The following is an 18970-nucleotide window of genomic DNA, read 5'->3' as shown; positions in this document are numbered from 1 at the left end:
TGACTTTTTTAAAACTGTTAATCTTTGTTCAAAAATCATTATTTGAATTGTAAACATCCCTAACGGAGAGTATTTGTTTCCACACTTTCACATATTCTGTTGTGGTCCTTTTGTGGCACAATAAAATTATACCCAACTTTTTGTCAATAAAAAAAGTTAATAATATATCAATATATTAGATATCCAGCGGAATAAACTTGACATTAAGCAAACCGGAGACACCCAAATCTACAGATAGTAAACTAATTAATTAATGTAATCCTTTTCTTTTCTTCTTTTTAGCAAAAAGCTATTTAAAAAAAAAAAAAAAACAACAAAAAAAAGCCCAAAATTGATATGTTTTTGGAAAGATTTCTTCAGATATTTTTCTGTAACATTTCCAAGATTTTTTTTAAATACTTTTCAGAGATAAGCTGTTATCATTGTCAGTGTCTGTAGACAAATTAGCTATATATTTTTTTTTTACCTTGTAAATAATAAATAAATAATGTATCTTAAGACATGTTTTAAGTCGATCAAAAATAAATACGTTACAAGACACCAAAGTTAAAAACTAATTCGCTAAACTTTGAACTTTTTCCTTGATTTTCTTTTTTTTTTTGCACCTAAAGTTCAGACACAGATGCACATTAGTGGTCTCTCCAACGTCACCTGCTCGTGCTCCTCATCAGCCAGTAATTAGGACAATTGAAATCAGCTGTGAGCACCTCCTGAGCGCACACACGGAGGGACCACACTCCACGAAGCGCGGGACTTCGCAGGACAAGTGAATCCACGGCCATGGCCTCGGACACAGGTAACAGAAAGACCCATCTCTTCCTTCCGTCACGTGATCCGACGTTTGTCTTGAGTGTGCCCGTGGAACAGTTTCAGATTTAACGGAGGACGCGGTAACGCCTCGGAGCGATGAGGCCGTCCCGCCGGTCGAACCGGTGAGCCGCTGTCTTGAAATTCAGCCCGTTGCAACGTCCGTCCGTCCGAACTAACACGGGGCCGATACGTTTGTCCCCCCCCCCGCAGAAGGCGGAGGGCATCGGTGACAGGCTGGCGTCTCTGTCCCGGAGCATCGCTCTGTGCAACACGGTCCTGAGTGACTTGAAGGACCTGGGCGATGCCCTCCAGGTGAGCGCGTTACGTTTCTCTCCCAGCATTCTCTGCAGCAACCTGCGGGAGCTTCTTAAGACACTCGTGGTTCTGTCTTGCAGAGGAAAAATCTTCAGGACGCGTCCTTACCACCGCAGAAGTGAACGGTCTCTTCCCCTCTCTCTCTCTCTCTCTCTCTTCCGTTTCCTGTGATTTAAATAAATTCCATTGCTTCATACTTCACTGAGCCGGCAGACGCATTTCAGTGACAAGGATAAGGTTTTATTAGTATTATATTGCTCTCAATTCAGAAAGTTATTTATCATATTACTTTATACAAAACAAGCATAAGCAAACATTTTCACATTATACATTCTTTTAAAAATACAAATCCTTAACAATTCCTCACTCTTTGGGTGTCAAGACATTCCTTTGAAAGCATATAGTTTTCCGTGTGTGTGTGTGTGTGTGTGTGTGTCTGACTGAGAGAGAGGGAAATATCGCCCATGTGGTAAACTGTTGGGAGATGGTGGAAATTCTGAATCAGTTTCCGAAAACACCCTGGCTCATTTGTGATAAACAATCTGCTTCCAAACAAATGTCACCATCAGTGATTGGCCGACGACACCGCTTCGGGTAAACGTCGGGCAGACGGGTCAAAAACCCATTTCTCTGCTAAAAAGATTAAAAACAAATATTGGCAGCTGTAAGTTTTGACTTGCATCGGTGAGAGATGAAGGCCGACAAATTACCCACGTCACATTTTAAGTGTGTGAAAAGGCTGAGATGATTACATAGATGGAGTGAGCCCTAATGACACATTTGTCCATAAAGTCTTTAAAGAGGAAAAAAAAGAAAGAGGAAAAGCACATTTGACAAAAAATAACAACAACAATTCTTAAAACAGAACCATTCATTCGCCGAGTACACCCTCAAACAAATCCAGTCGGTTTTCAACCAGTTACCTCGGAGGCAAAACTGCATGTAGAAGGATAGCTGTGGAGCAACATTCATGGGTACTGGACGGATGCACAACAAAGTCCAGATTCACGTCGTGCCAATGTAAAATATGAAATCCACTTTACTGGAGTCCAAGAAGCATAATTTCAAATGGATGCAGTGAAAACTTTTGCCAGCGGAGTTCTGCATACAAGTTGGTTGCAGAGAATCATTTCATGGAAAGAGGCATAAAATCCTCTTTTTTTTTTTTTGTCTTGGGAGTCGGTATTTAAACTCAGGAATGCCACACTTAAAATTGCATAGTTGTTAATTGACGGTATGCATGTACGAGAATGATTAAAGATGGATGTGCTTGACTCCCGGCGGTAACGTTGTTGAAGCGCCTTAACGGGGAAAATTGGCAAATTATTACAAACATTTTCGGGTGTGGGTGGAGCCGATCTCCAGATTTAAACACTCTAGATATTAAATACTGCATACGTGGAATGGTTTAAGAGCACAGCATGTGTGACTGGACCCTCGCGCAATATATCGAACAGCTTCGTTGGCACCAGTGAATCGAGGGAAAGCTCCTCTCCTAAATTATGGCAAAGAGAATAAAAAAAAAAAAAGAAAAAAAAAGAAAAGCAAAACTGGTTCGATTTGAGTTGCGACATACTTGTCAATTTGGTTTCCTACAACCTGGAATAAAAATGCAGAATCGCATCGTCTGCGGCCGTCGATGTAGCGGATTCTATTCTCGGCAGCGCTGCATCTCCTTTAAAGACTTTCCAAACATCACGGCAGGAAAACCGAAAGGGACCGTGAGCCTCTTTCCGTCTCCGCGCTTTAGCCTCCGCGTGACCCGCTGCTGCGAGCGAGCGATCGATCGCCTCGACGGTCGGTGAAGATGAGCGCGTCGACGTGTCTGAAGCGGAGACCGCCGAAGGCGAAAAGGAGGTTCGCGGTGACGGGACGGGACGGGACGGGTCGTGAGGCCGAGCAGCTCTACGCTCTTAACTTACAGGGCGGGATGCCTTTTGCGCGATCGTCATCATTGCATTGTGTCCCATTGTGAAACAATACTGTTAAATTGTACTCTGAGCAGGAGGCTGTGTGTTACATATATTTAGTTACTACGGGGGAGGAGGAGGAGGAGGAAGAGGAAGGGGGGGGGGACTGTACAGAAGCCCAGCTGCTTGGAGAACGATTCAACTAAACACACGGGGGGGGAAAAAAACAACTGAAAAAAAAACAACCTCTTCTGCATTAAATGTGACAGCGGGAAGGATGCAAGGAACGAGGGGGGGGGGGGGGGGGTATACATTAGCTCCAAACTCTTGAGCGTTAGTAATTCAAAAGTCTATACAAAAATACAAATTCTAGAATAATCTACAAGTTTCTCAAAGATGTTTACACTAAAAATGTACTCTATTTACACTGTCGCCAGGACACCATCTTTGAAATGCTACTTTACAGCAGTTGTGTACAAAAAAAAAAACAACAAAAAAAAGTCTGTAGTGGCGCCGCGCCTCGGCTAACAAGCTGTCGGATCGCTCGCGTTGCAAGTTAGTGTGCAAGAAACGGGGACGAGTGCAGCGAAACGTAGGGCTAATGCAGGTGTGGGCTTTCTGGGAAGGACAACGCAACGTCTTGAGTAACAAATTAAGGGAAGCGGAATCCGTCATGACTTGATGCATCCCTGAGAGGGTCACAACCCTAAAAAAAAAACACACACAAAAAAACAAACAAACAAACAAAAAAAAAACCGTGGGATGTTGACAGTAGTTCTTTACTGCTTAATTGTGGAGTTTTTGCAAACAAGCCGATCCTCGAGGATAATTTGCTTCGCTGTGCAGTCGACTGCAGGTGCCTCTTTTCTCAAACTTGCTTTTAGCAATACCCATCACGTTAAAAGGAAAGCAATTCAGTAACAAAAGAAACTTAAAACACAACAAGCGATTGGAATAAATTAATAGATCTTTTTTCTGCTATCGCGAAAGATAATAGTATTATCGGTATCGTGAAAGAATCGAGCATTTAAATAAATTAACATATACAATTTTTTTTTTTTAAGTTAGTTTAAGTTATAGGCAACTTATTGATGTGTTGACTTGATGTCAGTTAAGGAAGAAAAAAAAAGGCAGATCTGATCACAGGTTCTTTTCTGAATTAGTAAATAACAGTTCAAAAGAAGTAGAAAAGAATCATCACATTTTCTGGACTACACCGGTCTTCTCTCGGAAAACAAAAACGGGGGGGGGGGGAATCGCTTCATGTTGCATGGCAGCCATTAAACCCCTTTCGATTCCTGCTGGGAGCGAACGCTCGATTCGAATTGGAGCGGTTCCTCTCGTATACAGTGCATTCTGGTCAGTTGCATACCAGCTTTGAGCATTTGTCAGGACCTGTGGTACAGTACAAGGATATACAGACGAGTTTTTGACTTCCCTGCTCGGGCGTCTGGCCTTCGAGCCGGGACAAAGGAACTCTTAAGTTATCAGTGCTTTGACACTCGCTCGTTTCATTCAAATGAATTCAGAACGGATATTCTCGAGCTTTCTATGTACAGTTCATTGTTTCGATAAAGGATCTACTTTTCCCTGCAATAATTACCGTTAAAAGTTTCTAAATCTCAAGAAGCGAACTACTCCCGTTGTCTTAAAAACTCAACTACTGCAATGAGACTCGACAGAAAACGTATTCAAGAGTTTGTACATATATGCTGCACAGAGCCACACAGAACAGAATGCACTGCAGGTACAGGGGGGGTGGGGGGGGGGTGGGAGGGGGTAGGGGGGGTTCGATGCGCGCACTATGTAGGGCGAAAGAAGAGGCGTCGCTTTGGCGAGTCACTTGAGGCGTGGGTGGAATCGACGCTCGTGGATGAGGTTGGGTGCAAACAAAACAAACACGCGGCGCCGGACCTCGGAAGGCGGCTCTTCTAAGGATTGCCGTCGGTGGCCATGTTGAAGTCGTCCGCAACCAGCAGCAGAGCCTCGATGTTGGCGGCCGTCTCGGGGCTCTGCAGGGAGAGGAAGTCGGAGACGTCCATACTGGATAATCCGTCAGGCGGGGGCGGGTTGGTGGCACTGCTGCTTGCTATTGTGGGGAGAGTCTGGGCTGTGGCGGCGGAGGAGGAGGAGGAGGAGGAGGAGGGGGGGGAGGAGGATGAAGAAGAAGAAGAAGAAGAAGAAGAAGGAGCAGCAGCAGCAGCAGCAGAAGAAGAAGCAGCCGAAGACAAAGACGACGAAGAAGAAGAAGAAGGGGCCTCTAGCCTCACCTCACCCACCTTGGAGGAAGACTTAGGGAGGCAGCAAGAGGAAGATGAAGGGGCTGGAGGGGGTGGAGGCTCTGACAGTGGCAGGGGAGGGGGCTCCGACACCTGCGGCGGTGCCGGGGCTGAAATGATGGAGGAGGCACTCTTTGCACTCTTGTCTTTAGCAGCGTCCCTGCAGGCGCACTGGCACTGGCAGGATTCCTCCTGTTTGATGATGATGACCGGCAGGCTGAGGCCGATCTGTTGGACCGAGTTGCCTGAAACAGAAACACATCTTTAAGCCCGGTCTTTAGAGGCGAGACGTCGCTACTCAGGAGAAAGCGGCGTCCCTGCGCTGTCGACGGCCGCGCGGACACACCCACCTCGTGGTCGTACACGATACTTTTGCACAGAGTGAGATGGGAGGGGTTATTTAACATTAACTGAGCAACGTTAAAGCTGCGGACAGCGAGGTCCCAGCAGCGACTCTCTTTAACTATTAGAACATCCGCCGTCAGAGGCACTTGGGCGCGTCTCTTTTGAAGAAGATAATAAATACGAGCCTAAAGCCGAAACAAACAAACAAAAAAAACAAAAATCAGATAACAGAATGAATTAGTCATTCTGCAGAAAATAAATCGGCAACAATTTTGCCATTATTGCCGATTTTTATAAGAGGCCATGCAGCGCTTGATGTGTTTGGACCGGTCAGAATCCTCCGCTTTGGGATATCTGCCCAACAACATTTCTTCTCGTAGCTCCTTGAATACTTTGATTGTCTCCCGTGCTGTTGTCAGTTTATTAAAATATGGTAATGAAATACTGTTCCAACACTGAACTAACTGAGCAACTCGGAATTGCATTTGTATAATAAAAGCACAGTGACAGCGCCTTAGTTTTATCTTGATTAATTAGATTGCTGAATCGAAGTCCTCCTCCGAATGACAAAACAAATCTATTATTTCATTACAGTCTTTTGGCTTATGTCCATAGTACGGAGAAATACAATAATTCACTTACCAGCATTTCCTCCCACTGGTATGGCTGTAGTGAAGAAAACCTTTTCTACTTTTGGACCTCCTTGATGTTGCTGCGAACAAACATCAAACAGGTTAAATGGAAAGCCGGGGATACACCGGAGTAGATTTGATTTACGCCAGAATCTCCTGCTGTATCAAAAGGATTGTTGTGTGCCATAATGAAAGTAATGACAAAAATAAAAACATGCCATAGTTTTTGTTGCCATTATTTTACTTAAATTTGTTTAATTTAAAATTTTGGTTTTTCTTACAAACAACAGAAATATGCACACAAAAAAAACAAAAAAAAATCCCTACTTTCATGCAGGTTTGTGTTGTTACGCTTAAAATGAATCAAGTCACCATTTCTTTGTGCAAACTCTGTGCGGGAGGTTTACTCACCGCTTGTTCTGGATTCTGCTGGCTGTTGGCAGCACTGCTGAGGATCCACTGGAGGTTCTGGTCCGACATGACCAGGCCGGGCTGCAGCAAGTTCTGGGTGGGTGCTATGGTGATGGTAGCCGGGGCGGTAGCCAGACTGGGGCCAGAGTTGGGGGCGGGGTTGTTGGCCAAAGGCACGGGTTGAGCCACAGCTGCTCGAGCATCTGTTGCGGTGGCTGCGACGACGACGGCGGCGGCGGCGGCGGCAGCAGGGCCTGGTGCTGTGGTGGTCAGTGAAGGAGCCACAGAAGGAGGAGCAGAGATGGGTGGCGGTGGTGGAGGGGTGGTCTGAGTAGCACTATCTGGCTGTAGGAATGTCGGCGGCAGCGCCACATAGTGCTGAGGGGTGACGTGGCTCGGTGCTTGGACAGAAGCCTGAGGCACATCTGAGATCTGCTGAGGCCCGCTTAGTTGTATGAAAGGGGGAGGCTGCGTGGAGCTGACAGCAGCGGCGGCAGAGGCAGCGGTGGAGGCCTGAGAGGAAGAGCTCGGACTGAGCTGGGAAGAAGCCTCCATCACTGCGGCAGTGTGGGGGCAGGGAGACGGGGAGGTAGGGCTGATCGAGAACGAGATGAAAGCGGAGCCATCAGCCGGATGGCTCGAGGTCTTGAAGCTGAAGTGTTCAACGAGGCTCTCTGAGGAGGAAGATTAAAAAAAAAAAAAAAAAAAACTTTATCGTAACAAGAACATTCGACGCAACTCGAGGGGACATTTTCGAAATGACACGCTCTTACCGTGCGGATGGGTGTCATCCTGGCTCACGCTGTTTTCGGGACTCTGGAACATGAGCTCAAAGATTTTTACAGGGGTCACATTGTTGAGGTCCAAATTTTGAGCCTGTAATGAAAATAATATTAACATAAGATTTCTAAGTATTCAAATACACAGAAATTCTTGTTTACCGTTATATTTAACAGTTCACTGTTCATATTTATGTTTACTGTTTTATAACAATGGGATATAAAACTACGATTACACTGACGTGTCAAAATATCTGCCTCTTCTATGACGTCTTTATTGATTCATTTTGACAGCTCGTCCACACTTTCAATCCAATGTCTGTTTGACAAAGATGACACAAATGCCGGGCTTACATTATGGATGTTCTCTCGTAGCTCGGAGTCTGTGGAGATGAGGCTCAAGTCACTGAGGCACAGCGAGTGATTTGCATCCTGTAATTAACAGATGAATAGGTCTTAATTAAACTTGCCTCTGCTATGGGATCAAGTGTTGAGTCATGCAAACAAAATAGGTGCGTGAAACTGGAAGAGAGTGCGACGTCCACTCCAGGTTAACGCCAGATCACAGTTAAAACATTTCTATCATTAAAGGTAAGCCACTATTAATGACATCATTATTAAATATTGCTTTAAATAAGAAAAGCAAGAACAGGATTAATCAAACTTGATTCGAGGAGTTCAATCCTGAACCAACTTTTCTTCAAAACGGTTTATGTAGCGCAGCATGTAACATCATGCAGGTTCCCAGCTTGTTATTTGGGGTGACATGCCCTCTGCCACGCCTCCCACTTCTAATAAAAACCTGCCCTGTTATGTGTGTGAGAGAATAACACAAGTGTATGAAAACCTGCAAGTGAATTAACTCGAAGCGTGCATCCAACACCAAAAGGCAAATTGGATTCCTGAACACGCAGCGCCGACATCTTTATTAATCGAATAAGGTGAGGAGTCATGTCGCTCTCGGGCGTTACGTGGAGAACAAGACGACTGTACCGAGAGAGAAAGACAAATTGTCCTCTGAGAAGGTTCTGCACTGTGACTCACTTCAGACAGCGGATGTGTGAGCGTGACGCTGAAGGCCTGTCCTTTGTCGTGGCCCCGGATGTGACTCTTCAGACTGTACTGGCTGCTAAAAGTCTTCTCACAGCCGTCACTCGGACAGTTGAATGGCTTCTCCCCTACGGAGCGAATCCAGACATGAAAATACAGAATGAGACAGGAAGGCAAATGCTAATCTTTACTAGTTTTGACTTGTTCAGCAAGAGAGAAGGTCAGCCAAGCTCAAACCTGCAACTTTCTTTTTAACTTCGAAGAAAATATAACAAAGAAACGTAACACTGAGCTACTGCAAACACCAACAACGTGACTGCACGCCCTTTAAAGAGCAGTGTGTGGGATTTATTTACTGACATCTAGTGGTGAGGTTGCAGATTGAAACCAACTGAATAGTCTCACCCTTATTTATCTATTAAGTGTGCAAGAGAGTCTGCGGTGGCCATGAAATGAGCAAAAACACTCAAAAAGCCCTCTATAGAGCCACTGTTTGGTTTGTCCCTTCTGGGCTACTGTAGAAACATGGTGGGCCCTGCAGAAGTGGACCCGCTCCCTCAGTAGACATTGAGGCCTCATTTTAAAGTAACAAAAACACAATGATTCAGAGATTCAGGTGATTTTACACGAATGAAAACACAATATTGGACATTACATTGTATTTCTGCCCATAGATCCCCCAACACCCTAAACACAGAACCTTCGATTGATAGACTAAAACAATGAGGTAACCTAGAGTAGTGCAACAGAAGCCTCACCCTGGTGTTGAAATGTCGCTTTCACTAATATTGCAAAAAACAGGGAAAGAACCACAAGTCAGTCGGACAAAGCATATGAAATGATAGCTGCGCCGACTGTGGCTCACAGCTTCAGTTTTCTTCGCCGTGAATAACTCGCTGGGTCCTCGACCCGTATTAGCATTTGCACAGCCACTCTGAAGGGCGGACCAACGAGCGACCAATATCGCTGTTTGTTTTGTCCCGCCCCTTCATCACTGTGATTGGACGGCTGACGGCAGTGACGAGGGCAACTCTCTCTGACCGAAAAAAACCCCAAAACGCTGAGCACCTGAATAAACACTCAGCACACCGTCACGCGGCTGGCGGTCATTAAAATCACCTTTAAAAACACGCTGCGCTCAGGACAAAAAAAACACGGTGGACACGGTAGGTAGTTGCAGCCGGTGTTAGCCGGTTTCGGCGCGAGCTGATTGGTTAAAATTGACCCTAGTTATACGCCTCGTAGAAAGGAATGTCTGCAAACGGTTCTCTACGGAGCATCCCGAGACGCATATATTCACAGAGTGAAATTGTGTTCTGGTTCGCATCAGGCTAATAAAATGAAGCTTGACTGAAATACGACGTACTGAATGACGGATCAGAAACTAATGTTTTTGTTTTCACCCAGCAGGATGTTCTATTTTTACTGCACAAAACATTCAAAACAAAAGGTCAACTCTCCTTCACAGGAACAGGACTAAGTTTAGGAGACGAATAAATTGACGACATCCTTATACATATAAATCGAAATAAAAAGAACCACATATTAGAGACCACCTGAATGAGAGTGAGTGGCTGGCTCTGTGTTCAGTAGCTGGCACTTTACGAAGACCATCTGCCCACCATGAACAAGCATCTGAGCAGAGGGCTTAGGCTCAGCTTCCCAACTGGGAACTTCCAGTTTGGTAATCTGTTCCCTCTATACAAGTGCATATGAACAAAACCTTTCATATACACTTTTCCTTTAACCACTTTTCTGCACCAACTATAGAAAAGAAGATATTAATTACAAAGTAATGAAAATGTTTTTGCATGCAGGTTCGGCCATTCAAATAAGCACTGGCCATAAAGGAAGCGCAAATCAGGCAGAGGAAAAATAAACTTGTCCATGTTGAAGCTTCCCTGAAAAAAAACGAGGGTTACATAAAACAAACCAACAATATGCACCTGTGTGTGTCCGTACGTGTGTTTTTAGGTGATGACTTGCAGCAAAGGCTTTGCCACAGCCATCGTGATCACACCTGAAGGCGAAGACAGGAAAAACAAAAAGCAGGTCAGAATTGTTTGAAATCCGTCGAAGATCGAAAGTGATGCATTTTTCTACAGTGAAGGTATGGCCCTGCTGCCCCAATGTTCTGATGTGAAATAAATTCGAAAATGCTTGCATAGACGAGTTAACATTTCAACAGACTGGAAGAGTTCCCCAGGAGTAGCTATTTGTATCCCAGTTGCTTTATCTTCAACTAGGAGTGGATTAAGCCTGTTGTGATTATGGAAATGCTCACCGGAATGGCTTCTCCCCAGTGTGTGTGCGAATGTGCTTCCTCAGGTCGCTGAGTGTGGTAAAGTACTTTGTGCATCCCTCTGATTCACAGTTGAACGTCTTGCCTGTGTGAAGTCTCTGGTGTGCTTTTAGTCTGCCGAGACAATCAAGTGTGTTTCATTAAAGCACAATAGGACAATCTGAGAGAGAAAACAAAAGTAAACATGGTGGCAGTAAACAGCAGGGGCTCATTCCTCTTGCACTTAAATTCAGAATGTCTAAAAAGCACGTGAAACAGACAGTTGAGTCCACTTTTAACAACTGAATCGAGTCAGACGGGGGGGAAGAACTACACCGTGTACACACACTCCCTCTGTGGTGATAGTGTGAGGGAGTCAGGGCGCCACTGAGGACGAGAGAGGAACGTAATGTTAATAAAAAAAGAGAATCCATCCATGTGCGGCCCCGAGTATCAGCCTCTGACAAGAAAGTTCAGGCGATGGCATGGCTCCACCGGGCCTCCAGACATGTAGTCGTAGCAACTGAACCAATACAAACCCGAGGGCTCAGATGTGATATGTTTGGGATCACAGTGGAAGCTAAAGGGTTAAAATGCTAAGAAAGATTAACACGTCTGGCTTTGGTCAAAACGGAAAAATAACGGAAGGATTGTGAATGTTGTTGGTTTTTTTTTTTTAATCCGAATTAAACCAGTCAGTGTGTCAAAGCTGACACACTCTATTAAAATGTCAAGACATCTGCTTTGTCATGTTTCACCGTGTATTATACAATCCAACCTCAAAATGCAGCGGGACCTAATTTTGTCAAAAATATGTTTGTGTTTTTGTTAATAAATATACATTAAATTCAGAAAACTTCCTGTTGAACTACACTTCAGTTTTAGCCCCCGAAAAAAAAAAAAATCCAATGGGCAGAGTACCGAAATGTATCATGAAAGCTAAATCTTTTCTTACTGGCATTAAATTCTCAAATTGTGTGAGTGTGTGGATTAGTGGGGGTTATTTCCATTTAGGGAGAATTGGTAATTAGGGAGAAGCTAGCAGTTAAAGAGGGAGAACATACAAGACGCAGCGCCCTGAGAAAACAATGTTCTGCTTTTCCTTTTTGTTTCACTTTGTGTATTTTAATCTTGCAACTCTTGAGCAAATACATTTCACAATTTGAAGGGCCACAAGTTAAATCTTTAGAATTCTAGGTTACAATAAATATACTTGAAAATATTAACTGTAGTCAAGAAAGAATCACTCGTAACACGGCTCCATGTAAAATAATCCCAGTTAGGGCTGTTACGACAAAGACACTTTCATCTGAATAATCGCGAATAACTATTGAATTGTCTGTCTTTGATTATTTGATGCAACTATTATAGTATAAGCCTAATCATAGTTTAATAAGTCGCCATTTATTGGCACTGAAGATACAACATTTTAAGTAAAAATTCAATTTCTGTTTGCCCTTCGGACCGTGTAAAAGAAAACTCCATGACATAAATAACAATCTAAATATGAAAAGCCTATTACCGAAACATAAAAAGAAGTTACCGACAGTGACGGCCACCAATAATCAAAATAAACAATGTACCATGGTGCAACTAACTATCCACTCATGTGACACTAAATCATAGAAGAAGTGAGCGCCATTAAAAGAGTGCCGGTGAAACCTCAAAACGACCGTGCAAATATGACATTGATTTTTAGTTCTATCCAGCTGTTTCTGAATGGAAGCGATTTTAAATGATTATGAAAAAAACGGTTGAAGTCAGCTCAAACAATTGCGATCAGGCGATTATGTAATACTCGTGACAGGCCTAATCTCCGTAGCACTGCAAAAACAGCAACATGAAGAGAGAAAAAAAAAACCCCAAAAACAAACAGCGAAGCATGTGAGGACTCACCTGTACAGCGTGTTGAAGGCCTTTTCACAGCCTTGCACGTCACACTCAAATGGCTTCTCCTTGGTGTGAACACGGACATGGATCTTGAGGCTGTAAGAGGTGAGGAAGGCCTTTCCGCAGCCCTGCTGATTACACACGAACGTGTACTCGCCCCTGTGTGTCTTCTGGTGTGTCCGCAGGTTTCCTGCCGTGCTGTACGTCCTCGTGCAGCCTTCGAACGTGCACTGGTAGCGCTTCACCTGATGGAGGAAAAAAAAAAAATCTGGTATGTTGAATTCAACTCGACAGAAAAAAAAAAAAGGAAAAAAAAAAACCTGAGTAAAAGGATCAGGTCACTTCCCTTAAAAATCCATTAAACTGTCTCTAACCTTAATTAAAAAAAAAGAAGTAGAAGAAACTAATTTGTTAATTCAGCTCAGAAATAACTAGCCGTGAATGACAGTCTGAGTCAGTGCGACCTTTCAGAACGGACTTGAACTCAATGACTCAGCCAGCCATCAGCACATGAAGCGGGTGAGCATAAAGGACAGCAATGATGACTAACCCCCCGTGCACTACATCCCATCCAATTCTGTTTCACAGCAACAATGTCCAATGCAGTATGGCAGTCTCCCGCTCCTCTTTCGTACAAACACCCTGGAGCAATGTGAATAAAAGCAGCCCATTCTCTACTTAGAAAAATGCTATCAAGTATTGAACACAAAGCCGGGACGAAGAAGCTTGCGATTGGCTTCCTCGACAAGAGAATCCTTTTTTGTCGGCTGGTGTTACTCCTGTAATTTACTGTCACGATCCTCTTTGAGCTCTTGTGAACAATGATTGCAGCGGTGTTTACATGAAATCAAAACAACTGAGATTACTGAAATATTTGTGAGTGACAAGCCTAAAATGTTCGCGGTCTCAGTGCCTCACTTCAGAAAAACGTACCGAGAAACACAACCCTCTTCGCTGTTACTACAATGTGGGATCCAGCTGAATGAGCTTTGAGTCTTACTGACAAACACTAATCTGAGTGATTAGTTTGCGGGAGAGATCTTTTGTTAAGCAAATATGGATGTAAAGCCAGTGTGAAAGGCTGCTTAAACTGGGAGCTCAGAACTGTATTCATCTCCCACACTCATCGCGACTCTTCAACACCATCAATTCGGCATCTGTGAGAGAGAGCCCTGTATGCCTTCGGCCACCCACATACGGAGTGGAAAATACCACTACATTACACATTAAATAGTTACGCGAGAGTATTTGTGACAAGATGACAAAGTGCTTGACATTAATCAGCGCTAGATTTTGTTTTTGCGCCTCTTGAAAAAGGAGGCTGGAATTTGCTACTTGCTGTTCACAGGACAGTGAACACCGGTAGTTTTATAGGCAAAAACACAAATATTTGAAAAAAAGGAGTGAGATGGAGCTTGTTTCTTCCGATTTACAGCATGTGCACTTCTGTTTAGTGATAGTGAAGTAACATTATTGAGTTTAGTTTTTTGCCCTTGAGGAAATTGATTTTATGCCGACACAAATAATCAAAACAAAGCCACCATGAACTGAGTCAGAACGCTGTAATAATGACGAGACGCTAACACAGTAATTGAACACATACTCGTGTAAGCACTATAAAAGTGACCGATACAATCCAACAACACATCTAAATTTAGCACAACAGTGCTCAGCGTCCAGCTGTAACCGCCAACATAATACCGGGCAAAACACCCGGTGCATGCTTTCCATCGTGCACACCTATTAAATAAGTGAATAATATATGACTAAATCTGTACTTGAAAAAAGTAATAGATTTCTCTAAAAGTGTAATAGATTACTTTAAATGAGTAATAGATTATTTCAAGCGAGTGATAATTACTCATGGTGAGAAATGGATCGCATTGAATTTGTAATGGATATCTAACACAAATACACACACACTATACATATTTCATATTTAGTTTGTTTAGTGATACTATTCTAACAGATTACAAAGACCTAAATACAAATGACTTCACAAAGACTACTGTATACCATCAAATCATGTGAACAGCATGTCTTCTTGTAAATATCAACTGCACATTTTCTTATTACTTTCAGAAAAGAAGCCAGAAAACGCAACAAACTATCCACAAATTCAGAATAAAAAAAAAAGAGCCAGTATGTTTCTATTACTGTCTCGAGACATTTGTATCTGTCCAGAATTTCAATAAATTCCTCCTTCCTTTTCTGAGATATTTCTTGTTGTTCCTGTTGGTGGTGGCCTTGGGGGTCATCAATCAAAATAAAATACCATTGTTTTATAAAACAGTTTTATTTAAAAAAAAAAAAATGTGTTTAAAAATTGGTTTGACCTCACCTAACAAACAGATTTGTCCACCCACAACACCTCGTTTCATTTTCACTGATCAAACCAAAATTGGCTGTATAATCAGAAAATGATTTACATTGATAATATTCAGGAATAACACTGCTAACACTGCATTGACTCCAGCAGTTCACTCATCCAATGATGCCTCTGTTCACATTTAGCTACAATTTTGAAATGTTAATCCCCAAAACAGGGGCTTTTTGGTTGAATCTTTAAAGATACATTTTTGGGCAGGACAAAAAAGACTTTCCTCTATATTTTTGCCCCATATGCAAACTGTTATGGGAAAAAAAAAAGACTTGTCTCTTCCTCTTGTTTGCATTGTGGCTCCGGAAAGTCTCTTGTCAAGTAGGCTCCGAAAAGTTTCTTTTGTTTTCTCTTATTTGCAAGTGATTCCTTTCTGTTTTACATTCCACATCTAATTGACGACTCTCCTGTGTCCTTATCTTGTGACCTGCAAATCTAATCAGCATTACCATACGAAAGCAGATACAAAGGAATTGGGGGTGACTGTCGATTGTTTGTCACACTGTATAAAAGCTGCACTACGGAGGAGATCTAGGAGCACTGCTGAATACCTCTTTTTGAGGGTGCATGTATTTGCTCCTTCTTGCGAGAATAAATGTCCGATATGTTTGATTTTGAACCAAGGCTCTGAGTAATTTTTCTAACAGACAGATTGCATTTTGTACCTCACGAATAACCTGATTATTGACACAAGTACTACTGTATATTTTACATATTTCTTGATGGGAACATCAAATTTGAAGCAACTGACTAAACACAGGACTAAGAACTGACTTCCTCCCCGCAGTGCTTCAGCACCTTCCTTCTTATTTGTTGAAGACCATCTGCTAAGCCAGCACACACTTTCTACCATTTGGTATTGCTGCATGATTCCCTTCCACTAATTAGGCTGGCATGCCCCTTGGAGCACCGAGTAGTAACTTCTACTTCAGCCCAATGAGCCGTCAGGGTCAAGCTGCTGGGAAATCTCATTTGGAAAATCCTTGAAGCACATTACCATATCTGCAGCTGTGCTTACTATTTCAACAAGGAAAGCATTTCGTAACATTATGCGTGTCACATCCTGAAAATTCTGGGTGTCAAAAAAAGAAAAGAAAAAAAATCTTTAAACCATCTACTGTTCTGTTGAGAAATGACCTGGAATGACTGGAAGAGTTTCCACAAACAAAAGCACTCAAATACTCTTGCAGTAACCAACCATAGCCATGCACTATGCAAGGACTAATCAAAGAAGCCCATACCGCACAAATGTCATCAGTGTGTAGCAGCCGTTCATCCTTTAAATTGAGAGAAGACGCACTTATTGAGGCTTACCTCTCTCTGTCTGGTCTCCGGGCACTCAGAGTGCAGGGTGAGCGTAGCCCCCTCTATGTTGCGTGGCATAGGCGTGGAGCCCGGATTTATTGTGAACTGGATCTGGTCTGCAGAAATTGTGTGGTGCACGTAACCCTGTGACATCCCATCAGGGTCGGCCATAAAGGCCAGAGACCCCTCTTCCTCATCTCCATCGCCCTCCCCTTCAGTTAGGAAGGTGACTCCATCTTCATCCCCTCCGCAGTGACCCTCCTCTTCACCCTCCTCATCTAGCCGAATGGGGTCCCGCTCAATGAGCACTGTGGTACGGTCGTACACCCGACCGGAGGATGACGAAGGTCCAGCGATCAGGTCATCATCTTTGTCAAAGTGGATCTTGTCTTCTTCTTCTTCTTCGTCTCGCCCCAAGGCATCCACCTCCACCTCAAAGTACATAGGCGCCTCCGTATGAGGGCCATTCTCGCTCATGGTCCCTGGTGCCTCTCCTTCTTTGTACCCTGTAAAATAAATGAGCTCGATTATTTTTGTCCTTATTTTTGCTGAGCAGTGGAGTTAGGTCAATCAAGGAGAAGGGAGTATATTTGTATAGCCCATTTCAATGACAAGGCAATAAGTACAAAAATGAAATAAATTAAAATACATTTAAAAAAAAACAAAAAACAGTTGGGGCAGACTTTGCATTTTGAGTTAATAATAATAATAAAAAAGAACACCTTCATCAGTGTTTGGCAAGTAAACCTGTCCCAAATGATCCGAGAAGTTTGTAAGGCAGCAGACCAGATAAATGCCGTCCATTCAAAATAACAGCCACGTTGCCGAGTTGACACACGTCAGCTTGAAAATTAGGTGTATTAAAAGACAGAACTACCTAGAAAGCACTGCTGTCATCGTGAGGGTCTGCTCTGACAGCCAGAAACAACCGTCAACTGACTGGACACAGTGTCTAGAAAGGCGTTTACATGATGGCCAACGTAAATACAACATAAACACAGTGGTGGAAGGTAACCAAGAACATTAGGGGTACTTGTACTTTACTTGAGTGCATTTGATGCTACTTCAGATAGATCATTGACTAGATCAAACTAGCCCCCCCCCCCCCCCCCCCCCCCCCGCAGCAGCTACAACAGTAACACGCTGCTTACAACACTGATGCTTCAGTATTAATAACACAACGTCATTTATTATACCACTCAAATTGGCCAAAACCAGTGCTTTAACTTTAATAATTGAACTACATTTAGCTCCTTACTTAAGTAGGATTTTTTTTTTTTAATTATTTTATTTTGGAGAGTAAACTTACATGACTGTATTGGAACTTTTTTTTTTTTTTTTTTTTTAAAAGGATCTGAATATTTCTTAACCCTTCACAGCAGAACTAAGCGTGCCAATCGGAAGACATAAATATCCCCAACGAATAAATAAATAAAGGCTCCTTAATTAATAAGTCATCACTTGACGGGACGCGCGAGCCCGGTTCGGGAGGTGTAACGCCGCACGCGGAGATCTGGAACTTTCTGACAGAAGTCACGAGACGGAAGCGGATAAATATAACGGACCCGCTTGATGATGATTTCCAAATCCACTAAAATCTCCTTTATCTTTGATATAAAACAACAACAACAAAAATCCGTTATGAGTAACCTCTGCAAAGATGTCAAACTCTCACACGACAACGTCAGCTAACTTTCTCACGCTCGACGCAGCCAGCTAACGTACACAAACGCTGCGCCGCTTTACAAACAAGAGCGGCCACATTAATAAAAACAAAACAACAACAACAACAACAACAACACCCCACCGACTGTCAACACCGCAGAAACGTTATCTGAAGTTAATGTCACGCTGTTCCGATTCCTGCAGATATTTTAAGAGTTACATCCTGATCACAGCGTACTAGCCCCAAAGGTATGTCGCTAGCTAGCTGCTAAATTTTTTTTTTTTTAAATTTAATTTACACCTATCGTTTTTTTTTGTTGTTGTTTTTTTTTTTTGCACTACCTAACGTCACATAACTCGGTCTCGGGAGTCAAACATCACAGATGAATTTGTGTCCTTAACTCGTGAGCCCCCCACCCCCTCACCCCCTCTCTGATAGCGAAATGAACGCTAGTTAGCTTTAGCAACAATTTAGCTCACGGCTAAGCTAAGAAGCTATCCAGCAAACGTTTACTGTCGACAGGTTGACATTACCAGCCTTTCCCCCTCCGAGAAAAGGAAAACGCGTTTCACGTTCCCAGATGACAAGCCGGCATGCTGACCGCTTAAGTGCATCGACTAGAAAGGAAATGACATTGAAAATAGATTTACCTTGGATGAGTTTACGCCTTTATCCCTATGCTCTGGATGTTAAGCACTTTCTATCTATCCCCTCCCTAGATACCACACAACGTCACAGACTCGCAGCCATCCGTGATGAATTATGGGAAATTAAACATAATAAAATGCAAAATAAAATAGTATTCTTTTTTTTAAAGACGTCAACTTTTTTTGGTCTGTGCAGAAATGGTTTAATCTCTCGTGGTTTCATTTAGTTGTCATTTTCTTTGTGACTTGCAACACAGACTCTGAATACCT

At 43.0% G+C, this 18970-nt stretch overlaps 1 protein-coding gene across 3 annotated transcripts; it reads right to left on the bottom strand.

Moving 5' to 3' along the window:
- Positions 1 to 1343: 1343 nt before the first annotated feature.
- mtf1 (metal-regulatory transcription factor 1) lies at positions 1344 to 18775 on the bottom strand. Of its 3 annotated transcripts, none has more exons than XM_069142179.1 (11): positions 18704 to 18775; positions 16397 to 16893; positions 12709 to 12947; positions 10816 to 10947; positions 10478 to 10551; positions 8526 to 8659; positions 7836 to 7913; positions 7476 to 7578; positions 6703 to 7376; positions 6302 to 6371; positions 1344 to 5559 (listed from the first exon to the last, which is right to left on the bottom strand). In XM_069142179.1, exons 2-11 carry the CDS (start codon positions 16862 to 16864, stop codon positions 4967 to 4969), a joined length of 2565 nt encoding a protein of 854 aa, XP_068998280.1. In that variant the 5' UTR covers positions 16865 to 16893; positions 18704 to 18775; the 3' UTR covers positions 1344 to 4966. The 3 variants fall into 3 exon arrangements, with proteins under 3 accessions (XP_068998280.1, XP_068998288.1, XP_068998272.1); XM_069142187.1 differs by lacking the exon at positions 18704 to 18775 and adding an exon at positions 18587 to 18696; XM_069142171.1 differs by lacking the exon at positions 18704 to 18775 and adding an exon at positions 17110 to 17456.
- Between the last annotated feature and the right edge of the window lie 195 nt (positions 18776 to 18970).

Source organism: Embiotoca jacksoni, unplaced genomic scaffold (genome assembly GCF_022577435.1).
Source record: "Embiotoca jacksoni isolate LCO1_2020_lvr unplaced genomic scaffold, fEmbJac1.0.p SCAF_11, whole genome shotgun sequence".
NCBI classification, from domain to species: domain Eukaryota; kingdom Metazoa; phylum Chordata; class Actinopteri; family Embiotocidae; genus Embiotoca; species Embiotoca jacksoni.
This window is presented reverse-complemented; position numbering and strand designations above follow the sequence as displayed.

Coding starts and splice junctions, on each gene's coding strand:
- mtf1 (XM_069142171.1), bottom strand. CDS start 17,191: ATGGACGGCATTTATCTGGTCTGCTGCCTTACAAACTTCTCGGATCAT. Junction 10,552..10,815: donor ACTGGGGAGAAGCCATTCCG/GTGAGCATTTCC, acceptor CTTCGCCTTCAG/GTGTGATCACGATGGCTGTG. Junction 6,372..6,702: donor AGCAGAATCCAGAACAAGCG/GTGAGTAAACCT, acceptor GTTTGTTCGCAG/CAACATCAAGGAGGTCCAAA.